At 42.1% G+C, this 18,382-nt stretch overlaps 1 protein-coding gene across 1 annotated transcript; it reads right to left on the bottom strand.

Moving 5' to 3' along the window:
- Positions 1-329: 329 nt before the first annotated feature.
- SURF4 (surfeit 4) lies at positions 330-16,276 on the bottom strand. The gene is made up of 6 exons (XM_027869745.1): positions 16,169-16,276; positions 6,270-6,456; positions 5,456-5,532; positions 4,845-4,888; positions 3,793-3,979; positions 330-984 (listed from the first exon to the last, which is right to left on the bottom strand). Exons 1-6 carry the CDS (start codon positions 16,214-16,216, stop codon positions 718-720), a joined length of 810 nt encoding a protein of 269 aa, XP_027725546.1. The 5' UTR covers positions 16,217-16,276; the 3' UTR covers positions 330-717.
- Between the last annotated feature and the right edge of the window lie 2,106 nt (positions 16,277-18,382).

Below are 18,382 nucleotides of genomic sequence, written 5' to 3'. Positions count from 1 at the left end.
TTAGTGATGTGGGGGAAACACTGTACAAGACTTAGACCAGTCCAAAGAGCTGTGCTGATGTGTCTTTTTGCTACCCTTTACGTGGCTGCCTAATGGGGGCCCCACTGTGTCAGTTCTAGTAGAGTGTTAATACTGTATTTCTTTGGGCTTTTGTTTGTCTTATTTTAAATCATTTTTCCTACAAAATGTGAAAAATAATATTGAAGCCACTATAGGAGAGAATTCTTTTTATAAGGAAGTTTTAAAATAATGTAATGTTTGGCCAGGGCATCTCAAATCAGTTAGTAGTTCTAGCTAAAAATGTAAACAAAAAAACAGAGACCACCACATTGAATGATACAGTTGTGTATCTGCTCACAGTACAATTTGAAGGTTCGTTTCTCCCCCCTCCCCCCCAAAAAAATAAAAATATAAACAAAGGCCAGGATCAGCCAAGCTGCCCATGCAGAAGAATTTCAAGAGCCCTTGGCTAAAGGGTGATATATTAACTGTTCAGGCTGGTCAGCCTAAAAAAAATACTAAAATTTGGGACTGAGCATGCCTCCAAAGCAGATTTAACCATCAATTTCAGATTGTGTCACTGTAAATAAAGTTCTCAAAACATCTGTGCCTTTACCAGGGGAAGGGAGTCAGGTACGCAAATGCTGGCAGTTTTGTTGAATCCACACTGTCCTTGATAGCCACTGGTTTTTCACAGGGCAGGGACATGGGGGGCTGTTACCACTCCTTCTTCTTCTCATCCATGGAGACACCACCAGGGCCCAAGGCAACCACAAGAAGCAAGCCTCCAATCACTGACATGGTTTGGAAGAAGTCATACTTGAGGAAGTCATGCATGGGCTTATACACTGGGACGGTCCAGAAAGCGTTGAAATAGACATTGATGCCAAACAACCAGATGACCAGAGTCAAGGCAGCTAGCTTGGTTTTGAAACCAATGGCCACTAAAATGATCAAACCAGTGCCCACGATGTTCTGAAGAATCTGTATTGGTTCAAAATAAAGAAAATTCAAGATTAATGTAGGGGAGAGAATGATGGAATCTTAGAGGCTACCTGCTCCAACTCACACCTCAAAAAGAACTGCCTCTATAATATACATAGTTGGTCACCTAGCCCTTGCTTGATGGTTTGTAATGTTATGTTTAAAGTAGATATTTATACCCTGTCAAGGCGGAGAGATCTGCTGCTGAAACAAACATAATATGGTTAATGCTTGTTATCTAGCAAGAGAACAAGGGTTTCTACCAAATACAATATAAGATGAGAACTTTCAAGATTAAAGAATAAATGAACTAGATAGAAAAGACAAAAGCAGGACCTGAACACTTCCATGAATAAAGGGGAAAAAATCCCTAGAGGCAGTAAGAAATACCAGCTGGAAGACCTCATAAAGACTAATTCTTCCACCTGTCCACTTAATCCCATTCTTTTTTGCCTTCTCCAAGATCTTACTTCAGCTATCACCTTGTTTCATGCATCTTCCATTCGTTTCTCTTCATGGGCTCTTCTCCATCTGCCTACAAACATGCTCAGGTCTCACTAATTCTAAAAGTCTTCGCTTAACCATTCTAACAGTCCACCCAGTTACTCTCTTCCCCATATCTCCTTTCACTTTCCTGCTAGCTAAACTATTCCAATGTCAGCACCTCCACCACTCCAACAAGACTGCTTTTCCACAAGGTGACTGGCCTACTCATCACCAAGCCTAGTGACCAATGCTATTTTTTTTTTTGGCTAGGCAATGGGGTTAAGTGACTTGCCCAGGGTCACACAGCTAGTAAGTGTTATGTGTCTGAGGCCGGATTTGAACTCAGATCCTCCTGAATCCAGGTCCAGGGCTCTATCCACTGTGCCACCTACCTGCCCCAACCAATGCTGTTTTTGACCCATCTGGCTGACCATTTATGCCTCCTAGATACTCTCTCCTTTCTTGGATTCACTATACTACTCTGGCTCTCCTATTATCTCTCCAATTACTCTTCTCTTTCCTTCATTCACTCCTTGTGACCTCTCTACTTGGCTATAATCCTAAGGATTTTCCCTTGACACTCTCCTCTCTCACCTGTGGCAATCTTAATCACCTCTCTCTCTCTCTCTTTTTTTGCTTTTTTTATGGTGAGGCAATTGAGGTTAAGTGACTTGCCCAGGGTCACACAGCTAGTAAGTGTCAAGTGTCTAAGGCTGAATATGAACTCAGATCCTCCTGACTCCAGGGCTGGTGCTCTATCCACTGCACCATCCAACTGCCCCTTAATCATCTCTATTTGATAACTCCTCTGTATTTAGCCCTAACATCTCTAAGCCCCACACCTGCTCCTCCTTATGGGAGGGATATTTCTGTCTACAAGTCTATAGTTTGAAACCAAGGGTCACTTTCCCCTAAGGCTGTTCTTCCTTCTAAAGTCACTAGTCTTCCAAGCTTATAACCTCAGGTTGACCTTTGACTCCTCTTTCACTTCCCTGTCTAATCAATTAGATACCAAGTTCTACAAATTCTGTTTCTGCAATACTCTGCACCCTTTATTCTCAAGGACCTTCCTCTACTCACTTCTTAGCATTTTAGCATGGGCCTTCATTACCAAGAGCAACAGTCTAACAGGTCTTCCTGTTACCACACTTTCCCTAGCCCAAACCATCCTTCACATTAGTATCAAAATAATCATTCTAACACATTCTAATTGTGATTCTAATCATGTCACTCCTCTGCTCAAAATTTTGAGTCCTTGCTGCTGTCTTTCAAGTAAAATTCAAAGTCCTTAGTCCCACATTCGAGGCCCTCCATAATGAGATACCATTTCATTCTTCCAGCCTTATGCCACATTATTAAATGCAGCCCACTCTATTGCTCCTAGCCAAATTGATCTACTCTGTTCCCCAAAATGTGCCCTATACCTCCAATGTCCTTGCTCACAATGACCCCTATAAATGGAATGCTTGCTCTCCTCTACTTCTTTTTTTGCCTGTCCTTTAAAGACAAATTCAAAGTATCACTTCCTCCACAAAGCCTTCTTGGATTACCTTGGGCCGCAGTAACTCTCAGGTGTCACTCAACACTTTATATTATACCTCTCTAATACACATTGCCTAGGTTTGTGCTAGAACCCCCAAGCCAGTAATCTCAGTATCTGATCTAAACTTTGTATTTATGCCAGTATCAACATAATGCCTCACCTAATAGATAGTCAAACTGGTTATCATTACAAGTTGCCTTCACACTGATGCTTCACGAAAGTCTATTTGAATGACTATCAAAAATATGTGACACTCCCTTCCTTGTACCAACCTTCCCCATTATCTGCAGGCTTCACAGAAATGAAAAGCAGCCCTTTATAAAAAAAAATATTAGGGTGATGAGTCTCAGATCTCATTCAACTAAGGACTCTGATATCTGCCTAAATTATGTGTATTCCTCCCTGCCTCATTAAAAAAAAAAAAACACATACATACACTTATTTACATTTTTAGTGAAGACTCCCTAGGGAGCCAACTCCAAAGACAAGGCAAATGCTTGACTTTGCTCCTACAGGAAAGGCTACACTACACTAGCTGCACCAAGTGCTCAAACCTATGTGCAGGTATCAATTCTTTATGGGCTCAGAAGCTCTACTACCTTCCTCACTCACCAGTAGTTGAGACAGACAACATATAGAAGGTAAATCCCCATTCCAATGCCTTGTACCCAGGAAAATAAGTCAGGACCAAGATATTAAGTGGCTACCAAGAAATCAATGGAAACATCCTGTTTTGAAGAATACCGGCGGATTTTTTTGAGGAGATTAAAAGCACTTACAGAAAAGAAGCTGGCATCAAAGTGAAGAAGGGTCATGAACATCAGGACCAGCAACACCCTCCCACCAAGTTGCATGTACTGTTTGGGTGAGCTCTCTCGCATGGTGGGGACGCCCGCAAACATGCTCTTCCCTTCGGATCGGGACTCAGCCAAGAGCAGCAGCAATCCTCCTCCTAAGGCCAGGTTCCTGGAGAGCAAGAGGAGTGGAAACAAAAATATCAAAAACTATTTGCCAAAAATCAAAACCCACTGGGCCTTGAAAAAGCCAACTAATACTAAACCAGATAGGGAAATCTCTTCATCAGTTTAAGGACTGTAACTCTTTTTCTTTTCTTTAGCTCTCTAAGTAGGCAGAGAGCATTGGGTCTGCTATCAGGAAAACCTGAGCTCAAATCTGGCCTCTGACACTTACTAGCTATGTGACCTAGGCAAGTCACTAAACCTCTCTGTGCTCCAGTTTTCTCAACTACAAAATGGGGATAATAACCCTAACTTGAAGAGCTGTTGTGAGAATCAAATCAGATTATACCGTTAAGTGCTCAACACAGCTTGTCTGGCACACAGTAGATGTTTAATAAATGTTTCCCTCTTCCCTACGTGCTCAAAGACGAGCAAACCATCAAAGTTGCTGTATAACCAAAACTCCCTACAAGCTACACCATCCTAGATGAGGCAATTAACAAATAGGTCTGCACAGTACAGTAGAAAGATCATGGAAATAAAACACCTGGGTTCCAATCTGAGTTCTGCTACTAACTCACTGACGGATCCAGAACACATTTCTTTGAAACCTTAGCTTCCACAGCTATTAAGTGAGAAAACTGGACCAAGTGATGCTTTAAGCCCCTTCCAGCTCTAACATTCTGAAGCTGTCTAGAAGTCTTGTCTGTAAGTGGCACCGATGAGATTACGCCAAACATTTATGAACCTATCTGTCCTGGAAAAGGGAGTCTACTCCTACCATTTCACTCTAAGCTCTTACAGTGCCTGACTGTAGGGACACCAAAAAAGCAACCAACCTTTATCCATCTTAACAATCACAATGAACATACCTCATCAAAAATTTGAGATCCCATAAAATGCTGTATGCAATTGTCTGTTGAAGAAAACCAAGAAGGAGTAGTATTAGTCTTGGAATTCTCAAACTCTTGTTTGTCTATCCCCCCAGAAGAACTATTCAAATTACTTTTACAAGATACCAGAAGTTGTTTAATGGAATACAGAGGAAGTCTGTAATTACCATGCTTTAGCTTAAAGACATGATTGCACATTGGCTCTGGTGATTTATAGTGTCATTACATAAGACAGTTAAAGGAACAAGTATTCTTGATACAGTTAAATGTCAAGAAAATTTGGCCTATAAATTCACCTCAATATTACCCATGTAGCAACTGAAACTTAGCAAAATGGTAAAAGAGAAAAAGGGCATAGTAGGTACCCAGGCATTTGAGAAGTATTTTAAGAGAAAGAATTCAAAGGCACTTTTCAGCTAACTGGGCTCTTTTAATGCTGTTTCTAGAAAAATCTTATGTATCTTCAGAGGGGGAGGGGTGACTAGCAGTCAAATAGCAAATTTGTGGGTGATAGGCAGACATCAAAAATAGTTTTTCAAAAAGCCTTACTGCACTAGACCACAAAAAGCAAGACGAAGATTCCAACTTACCTGTAATGCTATAATTCCAAAGAGTCCAAAGCAGGCATACTGTACAAAGTTTCTGCTCAATACCAAGATACAGCCAGCTGAGAAGTGGGATAGGAGGGTAAGAATTAATGACTACTAAGAAAATAAGTAACTACCATTTTCAAGAGGTACTGTAATTTTTCCTTATAATTATGGCAGAAAAACACTCCCCCCAACTAAAAACAACCACTAGGAGCTTTTAGTATTGTAAAAATAAGACAGCACCAAGGATGAGTTCATGGGATCTTAGTTATTAAGCGTGCTGGTCCAAGTAGGGGACCACATGAGGGCTTACAGAATGAATAATTTTAAAAGGCCAATTATCTAGTAATAAACATAGTCAATTACTTCACTATGTAGAATTTTAACTTCCTCCATGATAAATTTCTTTATTTCTCTGCCTGACAAACTTAATCTATATTTGAATCCCTATAGCACATTACACTTCTCATTTTTTCACAATTAAATTATATACTATCTTATTATGGCTAGCTATTTCACCTGGTCTATCCAACCCTTAAGGCTAAGCTCCCCTTAGAGCTGGGCTAGGGCCTAATTCTTCTTTGTTATTTTCTACAATGCCAACACAGACTTATGTGTTTGCTAATAATGAAGAAATTTCATAGAGAACAGAAGCCTTTAAAGCCTCAGGAACTCAATATGATCTCCATTTTCTGACTGTGATGGAGTTCTAATACAATATAAATGAAAGGACAAAAACACCCACTTTTCCCTACTGACTTTGTTAGCCAGACAACCAAGTATGAAACCTAAGCAGATCTTTCTAGTCACTTACTCAACTGCCCAAGCAAGTTTAGGAACACAAAGATGGAGGCGAGGATATAGCCACAGTTCCAGGTTGCATCAATATAGTCTCTCTGTTCACTCCACTGGAACCACATTCGGATGCCATCTTCCAGGAAGGTGCTAATAAGACACAGGCGTGCCACATGTGGGAGGTACTGCTTTGTGACTCGAAGAAACTATTGAGACAACAAAAACCAAGACAGTGAAAGATTAGTAACGGAGAAGCTGGGAACCCCAAACTGCCAGCCAAAGTCATGCATGTCCTCCAGCTATGGATAAGCGAGCATTCATCTGCTGTATTCTTTATTAGTTTCTTGATAGTAGTCATTTTACAAGCACTTCAACTGTTCTTATTTCAGTGAGCAATTCTGTAAGAGTCTATCTACATATCTATGGAAATGAATGACTGTACTACAAACACAGAGCAGGGGCAAGCTCTGCTGAAATCCTTTCCCATAAGCCTTCGAGAATGACCCACTCCCTAGTTCTAGCAACTCTATCTAGGTGGTGATTAAAGAACTACACCTGTAAGTCCATAAGACAGTAAGTACAGCTTTGGTTGTACAAAGAATCAATCTAACTACATCCAATGTAACTGTTAATATGCTGAGCTCTTCACAGTATCGAGTTCTGCTGGAGACTACATGAATTCCTAACTCTGGGGAAACTGAACTGGATGAACCCAGGCCGCTGGCTGGGTCCATCAGAAAATCTGATGGAATGATTTGCTCTCTTACTCCATTCCAAATCTCAGGTGCAACAATGACAAAACTCAGACACCAAAGAGAATTACTCTGTAGTCTATTAATCAAAATGGATATTCCTAAGGATCTAAAGCTAAAAAGGATCTGTGTAGGTTATTTTGCGTCATCTGCTATATACTTGAGTGAAAATGTGAACATGAGATTTTTTAAGGACTATAAACATGATGTTTAATAATTCGGAATGTTATAATAAAAACAAAACCACCTATGACACTCTGCTCTGATGACCTCCTACATCAGAGAAAGTTTTGTTGTTGCTGTTTTGTATTTTTTTAATCAGATAGGAAGGTGAATTAGTAAAATAACTATCAGGTGCCACAAAGGAAAAACATGATTATGACTGCCTTTGGTGCAATGCTTATATGAGCATTTGGGCTGTGAGACACGTGTACACTGTAAAATAGCATGCAAAGCTGTCATTACGTACAACACACACTACTCTTACTAGTCATGCTTAAGATCCAAATCAAAGAGAGGATAGAAGGTGTAGAGGGGGATACCTAACATAATAAACATCAAGAAGAGACAGTGGGATAACCACTCACGTAAGTGGTTTGGCAGAAAGCAACACAAGGGATATGCCAAGTAGTTTGAATCTAAAGGGTGGGTACCTGTAAACAAACTCAAGGATTCTCTTCCAGGGCTAATACCACTGTTGGAATAGTGGGGAATGTGGAAAGAGGAGCTTCTTTTATGTGTCTTTCCTAGACACCAAGGTGTATAAAGTTCTAGAAGCTTCAAACCAAAACAACTGAACAGGAGCCTCTGGTAAACATTGTCTAGTTCAGCTTTTAACAACAAATCAAGTGCAGACTTCTTTCCTAATCAATACTAAAGATAAGCCTCCGCCTTCTACCACAAAAGGAAACATGGGAGATTTTCTCATTCTTGTGGAACGAAAATGGATAAAAGAGATGAAAAAGCAGAATCTGTAGGGAATAGAGGCACTGCCAGTCAACTTTTCCCTCAAAACTATTGATGTATCCCACAACTAAAAGTTTGAAGCACTAAGTTATGATCTTACAGGAGTTTTTGCAAAATCTGTTCCATTGTTTACATTCCTAGTTATGCTATTTTAAAAAAAAGAATAGGAGAAAAGAGGGGAGGAAAAAGACATCATAAAATATGACAAGAGGCTGACAGCCTATGACTCTAAATTGACTCTGTTATATATTCATTATATAAATATGCTCAAAAAATCTAGTACCAGACTGAACAGGAGATATGATAACATTTGAAATTATACACACTTTCTAGTTTCCATCTAATGCCCCAAACACTTAACAAATGCTCAGCAACAGCCTAATCAGCTTCAATCAAGGGAGAACATAAATGGCTTAACAGGTTGGAGATGTGGGTATGGAGGGGGTTACAAGCTCCCATTTTAGTATTAATGACCTTTCCACTGAATTAAGAAGCACCAAGCATATGGTACATGGAGATAGCGGATTATCTGAAAGTTGTAAAACAAAACAAAACTTTCTCTGTCTTAAAAAGATGTTCAGGGAAGACCTTAACAGAAGGGCCCCACAAACCATTTAGAAATAACAATAAAGACCTGACATTTCCAAAGAGCAAAGACAGCAAATACAGGTAAGACCTGTAAGTTAAGAGGCTTTAATATAACCCTAGAAAGCATAATTATAAAAAAATGTTTTGGCTTGATTATATACTAGACATGTCTACTACTGACATGTTTACACATCCACCAGCTTAAGAGATGTTTGCCTACTCAGTAAACAAGCAACACAGCAAGGATTTATAATCCAGACTGCCCTTTGCTGAAAGGAATCTATTCTAATACAGCAAACAACAAAATTCCCAACACTCACAGAGGGCAGGCAGGCAGGCTGCCTTCCTTGACTTCTCTGCTTTGTCTCAATATGAGTGTCTAACAATGACAGCAATAAAAAATTCAAAACAAAAGGCAATGACATTCAGATTAATTGCAGTGACCAATTTTAGTCCTGGAGAACAGATGATTAAAGGCGTTTCTTGGTAGAAGTCTGAGGAACTACAGATACAAACTGCTGAATACATTGTCAGGTATGACTGCTTTGTCAGTTTTGCTTAATTGTTTTGCTTTGTTATTATAAAGAAAGATATTAGGAAATTACTAATGTAAAAAAAATCAATGAAACAAAAAAAAATCCTCATTCAAAATAATAACTTGGGTGTTTAGGTCAAGGACATTAAAATAGAAGTTGGACATTGTTCCTTCCCTCATATAAAGTTCTATACTATACAAAAAAAAAACTGACCCTGCCTTAGAAAAATTAAAAAAAAAAAACTTTTTAAATCCCACAAGCCCAAATTAAAAAAATCAAAAGTTTATCATAATCTTAGAAGCAAGCACTGATAAAGTCTACGCAGTTGCTATAGGTTCCCAGAGCAAACAAGCTGAGTCAGAACACTGTAATAAAAAGAACACTGGCCAAGGAGGTAAGTTTTAAACCCAACTCTGATACTAACTGGCTGTGAAATTTTGAGCAAAATTCTCTGAGTCATTTTCCTTATCTGTATATGAAAGAGCTGAGCTATATATTCTCTAAGTACCCCTTCAATTCTAATATTCTTATAGACATCTAGATTTAGGGACAGTTTAAGTTAGGCTACACATAAATTCACACACATAGTTCTCTTTCTGTTCTGAACAGAAGGCTGAAATTTTGTTCAATAAAAGATGGAACCATCTTTTTCTACCCTTACTCTTTGTTTCACAGGCTGCTGGGGCCAAAGAATCATCGTCTCATGGCAAACTTGATGATGATGCTATTTGACTACGAGTCATATAACCCTTCAGTCTCCAAAGAACCAAAATCCCAGGTGACCCAAAGAGCAATGGTAGGCCCAAGTAAATTGCAGCATATTACCAGTGATGAATTGCATGCGAGAAATAGAAAAAAGATGTCACCCAGGAGATTGGCCACTCATGTATCAAAAGACAGATAGCCCCAGTAACCACAGAATATTAAAGGTCTATAAGGATTTAAAGGTCCTCCAGTTCACTGGTTAGATACTTACGTCGGCTAGTCAGTCAATAAACATTTATTAAGCATCTGCCACGCACTGCCCTTAAGGGAGGATATGAACAAGAATAACACATGATGAAAAGGTGTGGATGATTTGCAGAATGCACCCTTAAATGAAATATCCTCATTGCCAAGATTACCAATTCACTAAGTATTACTTCACCCTTTGCTTTGGGAACCACTTCTTAACTAAGTCTTAGGATATCTTGAACTAGAGTCATTTACTTTGCAAAGGGGAGTCCCAGATCCAGTCATCAAATCAGTCACCGATGACAGCATGAGCTGATAACTAAAAAAAGTTGAACAAAGCCATGTTACTGCCACTCAAACCTACCATGAGCATACAGCACAAGATGTATCAAGCATGTTACAACACCCAAATCACCAGATGCTAACATGCAGCACAAACACTACAAGCACAAGGCTACAAAATCAGGCTGATGCTCAACAGAAAAATGTGAAGGGAAAACTAGGTCTGAAACTAACCGATGAGATCTTGAAAGGAAGGAAGGGAGATAATACAATTAGGTTAACTGTCATAGGGCAAGATTTTCATTAAAAGTTGCCAAGAACTTTACAACCAAGTAACCTATACACACAGAAAAGAGAGTATTTTTAAAAATTAGGGATTTGTTTAAATACGGCACGTTGGTGTATGTTTGTTTGTTTGTTTGGGGGGGGCAGGTATGACAAGTTGCAGTGAAATACATCAAAAGGGATTGTAAAGAGGGTCATGTTTCTATCCAACCTACTGAAGATAAGGTAGATTTTTTAATAGCAAAAGGAAAAGATGAAATTGAAGGAAGTCTCAAATTCTAGTATTAATCAGATCTTCATCCAAAAATGTGACAAGTTAGTTACCTTTTGGTCATTAAAGTTTGGGAATCTCTCTGCAAAGGGGGTATATACACACAAACAAAAATCCACAAAGCCTGGAAAATTAAAGCCTATGGCCAAAAAAAAAAAAAAAATGTTGAGTCAGGATTGGCCCAGGCAGGTGACTCATACAAATCCTGCCAACACAACTGCAGGGTTTCCCTGGGAAGTCTCCCAGCTGAACAACACTCAGCAGGTTTGTGCTAGACCAGAATGCAATTAGAGGTGATCTAGTAGTAATAGTTAGAGACAATAGTTTAGTTTTTTTTCTTTAGTAAATGAACCATAACAATTTGTGAAATAGCCTAACAGTGGAAAATTAACTACAGAAAGAACATAGAAGAAAGCATTATTGTAACTATTTCATTTTCTACAGAAGCCAAACTATTTGGAAGGTCATAACAGCTCAAGCAAAACAAACAAAAAAAAAAACTAAACTAAAAACTAAAAATAAAAATTCTACTACTTCCAGATCAATAGACAAATAAATCAATGTTATTCACAATCTAATTAGGTTACAAAAGTAGTAAATACAAGTCCCATGGGAGGTTTCTTACAAAGGACTTGGGGGAAAGGGAAAGAAATAAAGAAAAGCAGGTACATACCCCTATAATCAAAAACCTATCAACACAAAATAGAAAATATGGACATTAACACACAACCTAAACTTGCTACTTACACAGATGCATATGCATTACTCACTATGTGAACAGTATCATGCTACTGCCAAGGTTATCCAAGACATCTAATATTTGTCTTAAATACATATAATCAAAATTTGTGCTACTGAGGACATGCTCTTCCTAGGCTAGCTTTCTCAGGGCAAACTGAAGGTTTATTGATTAAGAAAGGATCTTAGAAGCTAATTCTTTACCTCAATAAAACTAATCAGAAGTCATTCATTCATTCCTTTCAAAAACACTTAGAAAATATTCTTGTTTGTGAGCATCTATGTGTTTAAAAGTCACATTTTTTTAAACCTTCCAATAGGTTTTTATTAAGTAGACACATTCTGAATTATTCTATCAATCACAAAGATGTCCTATGGGCCTCCGGTGTACCACGTCCTTGGAGTTCTACATTAAAGCCTGTAGCCCCTCAACTCATTCTCCAATGGCTTCTTCCTGAAGCAGCAAACCTCATGAACTTTACAACACATTGTAGGAGCAAAAGAATCCTGATGCTGAATTACTGGGTCAATGAGCTCAGCACCAGACACACAAAATTTACCAAGCTGTCTCCTTGGTAATCCATACATTCTGCACAACCATCAAGGGCTAGGTTAATTCAATTATTCCTCTTTTGACTGAATGTACATACTATTCACCAAAGGAAGACACCACAGCCTAGAGTTAAAACTCTCAGGTAGGACTCCCAGTTGCATCTCTGACTTAAGAGGTCAAACAAACCCGGTCACTTTCAGGTGCTTTTGTTTCCTTAAGGCAAGGTAAGATAAAATGGATTTGTCCTTACATCATCTATAATATTAATTCAGCCTTATTTCTCTGCTCACCTCAAATCAGATTAGAGATTTTTTGGCAGTCATTTATACAATCCATCTTAAAAGCCACATTTAATATAGCATTCCCTGCTATGTAAGATGAGAAATCTAGGGGGTTAGGAAGGGGGGGGGAGAGCAGTCAGCAGGAAACTGTCAGCTGTGTTGTAAGTGCTAGAGATGGAAGGTTCTAAGAAAACTAAAGCCACCCACAAAGAAATGTCATTTTGGCATCACTTACATATCTAATGCTTTCCATCTTACCAGAAGCAATAAAAAGCTCCTTCCCTTTATTCTTTAAAAGAGATAGAGAACTTGACTCTACTGAACTTACACAAGGTGTTAAAAGGACAGTTATAAGGACTCACCTTAAACTAGTAAAGTGACATCAGTTCTCTGTGGACTGAAGATGCTCAAGCATTAATCAGTAATAAACCTGTAACACATATTCTAGCCCTGTCCAATATATAATTTACAATAGCCAATATACACTAGGCTACTGTCTTACTCTAATTTATTACTGACAATTTTTTCTTAATTTCTGCCTCTGAAGGAAAAGGAAGAAAAAGAGAAAAAAGGAATCACATGAGGACCTGATATATTCCTAATGGCTTACTTCATTAAAAATTTCTTTAAAAAACATAGAAAATAAAACAAAAAAAATTACATAAAGCAGTAAATTAAATAAAATTTCCTTTTTTTTTTTGAGTAGCAGAATGAAACAGTTTCATCTAGGCAATAGCTAGAAGAGACTTTGTTATGAAATGAAATTTCACTTGCAAAACAGTTGTTCTACAGGCTGAAAGTTGATGGTATACGGGTCCCATAGCTCTAAAAGGAGCAAATTCTTTTAGCAAGTTGATATTTGGGAAACAAAATGGTGCCACTAAAAAGGTCTTTTTTTCTGACAGATCTGGGGCAAAAATACATGTAATTTAGGCAGAGACCAATTCTTTATGTTAGTATGCATACTTTTCTGCCCCAAAACGACAGTACATAAGGAAGGCGAATTATACAAACCTAATAATGAGGATACAAACCCAGGGATGAAGAATGACTGGAAGGTTTCCCCAATTATAAAATTCATACTCCATAACTAATTTGGAAAGCAGAGATACTAATATTAACCCCACAATTAAAATTCCTCCAAGCAAAACTAGCACTTATAGTCTAACCTTGGCTCAATATGCCTAAGGAGAAAAAACTTTAATTAACCCACCTATTTACTACTTTTTACTCTGGCAAAACTCCATATGTGTTCAGAGGATTTGGGAAAGTGCAAGTAATGGGAACAGGGTTGGGCCAATATCTGCTTACACAGATTTTAAACTACTTTTCAATTTGTAAATATATCAGACTACTACTGCATTCAAGTCATTATTGTGCTAATTTTGCCAAATGGGTGATACTGGCAGCTTTGCCAGCCCTCCCCTTCAGGATTTGATCTTGCTGATCTTGTTTTAAGGACTTTTAACAATTGCTCAATTATCTATTTGTTTCAAGGTTTTCCCAGGATTGCCACCTGTACACTTCTTGAAAAGGAGGGGAAAAAGGAAGACTGGCCTAGCACACTCTTCAGCAGGCACACATAGCAATTGCCTGTTTAAATGGATGAAGGGCAGTCCACCCAACACATACAATCAGAGAGACCCTTTTGTTCAGAGCTCATCTAGCAGAGAGTGGATGCTTGTTAGATATTTCAAAAGAGGTGCAAGGCAGGGTTGAGGCCTGGTTTCCTTTTGATTTTGGTTTAAGAGTATAAATCTGATCCCCTATGACCTACAATCTGACTGAACATGTTCTAGATCAAACCTCCTGGGCCTTCCAGAGGCATAACCTAGATCCAAGGGAAATGATAAAGGGACAGAACATCTTGCTCACTCTGGAATCAGATTGCCCCCGACCTTTTAGCCCTTTCCCTAACAGTATCACCTCTAGTCCAGCGGATTTTTTCCCTTCTGGGAAGGGAATGGGATGGGATGGGGAAGAACAGAGTACCCAGACAGACCCAGACAGTACCCAGGAGTAGGTAGAAAAGGAGTAGAAGGAGCCATATCCTTTAATCCTGAAATGACCAAACCCCAAAGAATCTCAAAGATTTGACTAACTAGCTCTTAGAAGAGTAGAGTCAGAAAGTTGAGCCACCCTATGTACTGCCCCATCCCCCAAACCTAAGCCTTTCAGCCTACCTGCTCTGAAGCTGAGGTCCCGTTTCACCAGAGCCCTTCTGCTCAAATAATAGTAGGGTTGGAATACAAGAGTAAAAACCCAGAGAAACTCGGGGAAATGTGGAGGCCTAGCTCCAGTCGCAATTTACTGAGCAAGTGTACATTGTTAGGGGAGTACTAAGAACAGAAAAAAGGCCTTAGGGGCAAAGAACATTACAGTAAGGAACAGGGAGAACTTTATATAAGGGGTTTGAGGCAGAGGCATTATAAAAAAGGGATTGTTATCCAAAGATATTAGAGAGACCTTAGGGAAATATTATAGAACAAAAATATTAGAGACCCTGAGGGAAGGTGGGGGGCTGGTGGGGGGGCAACAGAAAGGGCTAGGAAAAAGAACTGGGAGTAAGGGACACATATTAAGGCCTGGGGAAATGAAATAGAAATGAAAGGCTTACAGAGACCTGGATTAAGAATAATATAGAAAGGCTGAGGTCAGGGGGGCATTCTAGAAATGGTTCACAGCTCTGGAGATAGGACATAAAGTACAGAAAACACTGAGAACTGGAATAGCATTATTTAAATAGGTGAAGGAAAAGGGCAAGACCCAGAATATAAAGGCCTGGGGGGCATGGTAGGCATTATTGGAAGCAGAGTTGGTTCACAGAGAGGGGAGAAATCTCTAGGGAGTAAGGGGGGTGTGTGCCTCCCAAGAGGGCAGAACTGGTGGTAAAGGCACTGGGGGGCACAATGTAGACCAGGAGGGCTCATAAGTTGGAGGGCAATAGGTAGCGGTGAGATGAAGGAGCTCTATGGAAAGGGGGCTGGTACAGTTCTGGGGGCTGGAGGATCAGTGTTGAGAGTAAATCCAGGGTAGCAGTAGAGAGCCCTGGGGAGGGGTGGCAGGGCAGAAGAAGGGGCTCTCTCAGTACAGCATAAAAGGAGGTAATGTTGGGGGGGCCACAGATATTAAAGGAAGCTAACAGGGAGGGGGCAGGAGGATTTTGGAGGTGGGGGACAAAGCATTAATGGAAGGCAGAACAGTCTGGGGTGAAAGCAGAGATCAGGAAGAACACAGGAGCAAAGTCTGGGGGCACCGCAGAGAGTTTTGGGGGTGAGGCACACAATATCAAGTGAAGCACAATAGGGAGCTCTGGGGGTGGGGGCACAGTAGAAAGATTTGGAAGTGGGGGCACAGTAGTAGGGGCACACTATGGGGGTACAGTGGGGAGTTCTGGGGTGGAGGCGAAGCAGGGACCTCTGGGGATGGGGAAGTGGTAGGGAGCGCTGGAGTGGGGGGCGCAGTACGGAGCAATGAGGGTACAAAGGGGAGTTCTGAGGGTGGGGGGGCAGTGTGTGAGAACAGCTGAGAGTTCTGGGGGGCACGGCGGGGGTTGGGGGGGTCAGGAGGTGGGGGCCCAGGATCGGGGCCCTCGTGGGCAGGGGGCGCGCCCCGGGGGGCCCGGGTTGGGGCGGGGCCCCGCGGGTTGGGGGAGGCGCGGCCCGGGCCCCCCCGCCCCCGGCCCCGCCGCCCCTCCCGCCCGGCCCCGCACCTGGTCCGCGAAGTCCTCGGCGGTGCCCATCAGGTCGTTCTGGCCCATGGCGGCGGCGGCGGCGGCGGCGGCGGGAGGGCTCGGCTCCGGCTCCCTCCCGTGTGGCGCTGGCGGCGGCTCCTCCTCCTCCCGCTCCCGCTGCGGCCTCCACAGGAAGTGGCCTCGGCCTCCTCGGCGGCGGCGGCGGCGGCGGCTCCTGCTTCTGCCACGTAGGCCAAGTCTTAAAGGGGCCGCAGCGCGGCCCGGCGCCTGGCCTGGGGGAGGGGGCGCCCTTAAAGGGCCCGCGGCGGACTCGGGCTCCCAAGCTACCCGGGGCGAGGCCGGGGCGGCTGAGCTGGCGGCGGAAGGTTCTTCCCCCGACCCTTCCAAGTATTTGGTCCAAGAAGGGCTGCCCCTTCCTTTCACAGAAACCTCAGCCTAGAGAGAAGAAGTCACTTGCCCAAGGTCACATAGCTAGTAAACGGCCAGACGGGGATTCGAAACCAGGTCTTCTGACCACTACTCTTTCCAGTCTCATCATTCTAGGCCACTCCTCTCTCTTTACAGATGGGGAAACTGAGGCCCCAAAAGAAATTTGCACAAATGAGTGGCGGAGCTGGGATGAGGACTCTGGCCCTTGACTCCAAATTCTGGGCAATTTACACTCTACCGCTATGGGGGAGGGATAGTGATATGAGGTGTTCAGTCTTTATGGAATGAATGAATGAATGAATGGAGGTAGCAAGTTATAAAGCGAGGCTCACAGGGAGGAAACATTGGGCCGGCACAGATATTAAAGGGAGCTAATAGGGACGGGGAAGTAGTGTTTGAGGGTGAGGGACACAGCATTAATGGGAAATAGAACGCTATACAGATAGGAAACTGAGGCCCCAAAAGAAAAGTATCCAAATTTACACCAGTGACAGAGTTGAGATTCGTATCCTGGCCCTTGATTCCTGGGCAGTTTGCACTGTACCAGACTGGGAAAGGGATAGTAATGTGAAGTATTCAGTCCTTATGAAATGATTGAATGAATGAACGAATGAATGAATGAAAAACATTTCTTCAGCTCTTGCTATGTGCAAAGCATTGTGCTAAGTGCTGGAGATACAAATAGAAAAGCAACCCCAGCTTTCAAGGAACTCACTTTCTAATGAAGAGAGAATGCCTGGGGATGGACAAATAAACGGTCCTGGGGCAGCAAGGATGCCACGCCCCTCACGCGTACCTGAGACAGGACTCAGATTAACAGCCAGGCTGGCTTTGCCCATCTCCTCTCTCCACGTGTCAGACCCAAGGATTCCTGAGCCGAGACGTGGTGCCCCTGGGGAAGTCTGACTCAGGCTTGAGAGCAGAATGACCCGGAGAAGGTCAGAGACAGCTAGGACAGGCTGACAGATCCAGCCTGAGTGCCGCAGAGGAGGCCCGAGGACTTAGAACTGCCTGCGTGTAGACGAGGTTTGGGTCGGACCATAGCTGAGCTAGCGGGCGGGATGCGCCTCTAAGCACTCACGGTTGCTGGGCGTCAGATGGAAAGGAGCCCACCTCCCCAGCTCGGGACTGGGCGCACAGGAGGAGGCTAGAGCTGAGTGCCTGGGGCAAGACAGGCTAGAGGGCTGGCAAGTGGGAGAGGAGCCAGCAGCCGACGGACCTCGCTTGAGCATCTGTGAATGTGGATGGAATCAGACAGATAAGTTCAGGTAGACGTAGGGTGGGAAACACGGGGGAGCTGGGGAGGGGGTGTGCCTGGGCTTGCTCCTCGCGGGGAGAGCCTCAGACGGAAGGGGATCGAACCCTCCTCGCCGCCCCCTCCCCCCTCCGGCAGCCCTCTGCCGACCCCAAGTGAAGGAGGAAAGTCGAGTCTTACACTAGAAATTATAATGGAAAAGTATAAGGTGAGGAATTTAGTCCCCCAACCCCTTCCTCTCTGGAGTCTCTAGGAGGTAGGAAGAAGGGGAAGACAGTTTGACGAGGGAGTAGCGCTCCCAGAAACTTCTGATGGCCCCCAACTTTAACTGCCATAACGCCATGTAGCCCCCCAGGACGCCAGCCTTCCCAAGCCCCTTCCCAGCACTCGAGGTCATTTTTAACACTTGTACTGAAGGAAGGTTTTGCAACATTTAAAGTGCTACAGAAATATGATGAACTCTGAAGCTTGTCCCTTGAACAAATATATACCTAAGAAATTTTACAGAGTATCCACAGGAGAGGAGAGAAAAGGAATGACAGTTGGAG

Source organism: Vombatus ursinus, unplaced genomic scaffold (genome assembly GCF_900497805.2).
Source record: "Vombatus ursinus unplaced genomic scaffold, bare-nosed wombat genome assembly UNPS02014793.1, whole genome shotgun sequence".
In the NCBI taxonomy this organism is placed as follows: domain Eukaryota; kingdom Metazoa; phylum Chordata; class Mammalia; order Diprotodontia; family Vombatidae; genus Vombatus; species Vombatus ursinus.
The sequence above is the reverse complement of the archived record's forward strand: the minus strand, read 5'-3'. Positions and strand labels throughout refer to the sequence as shown.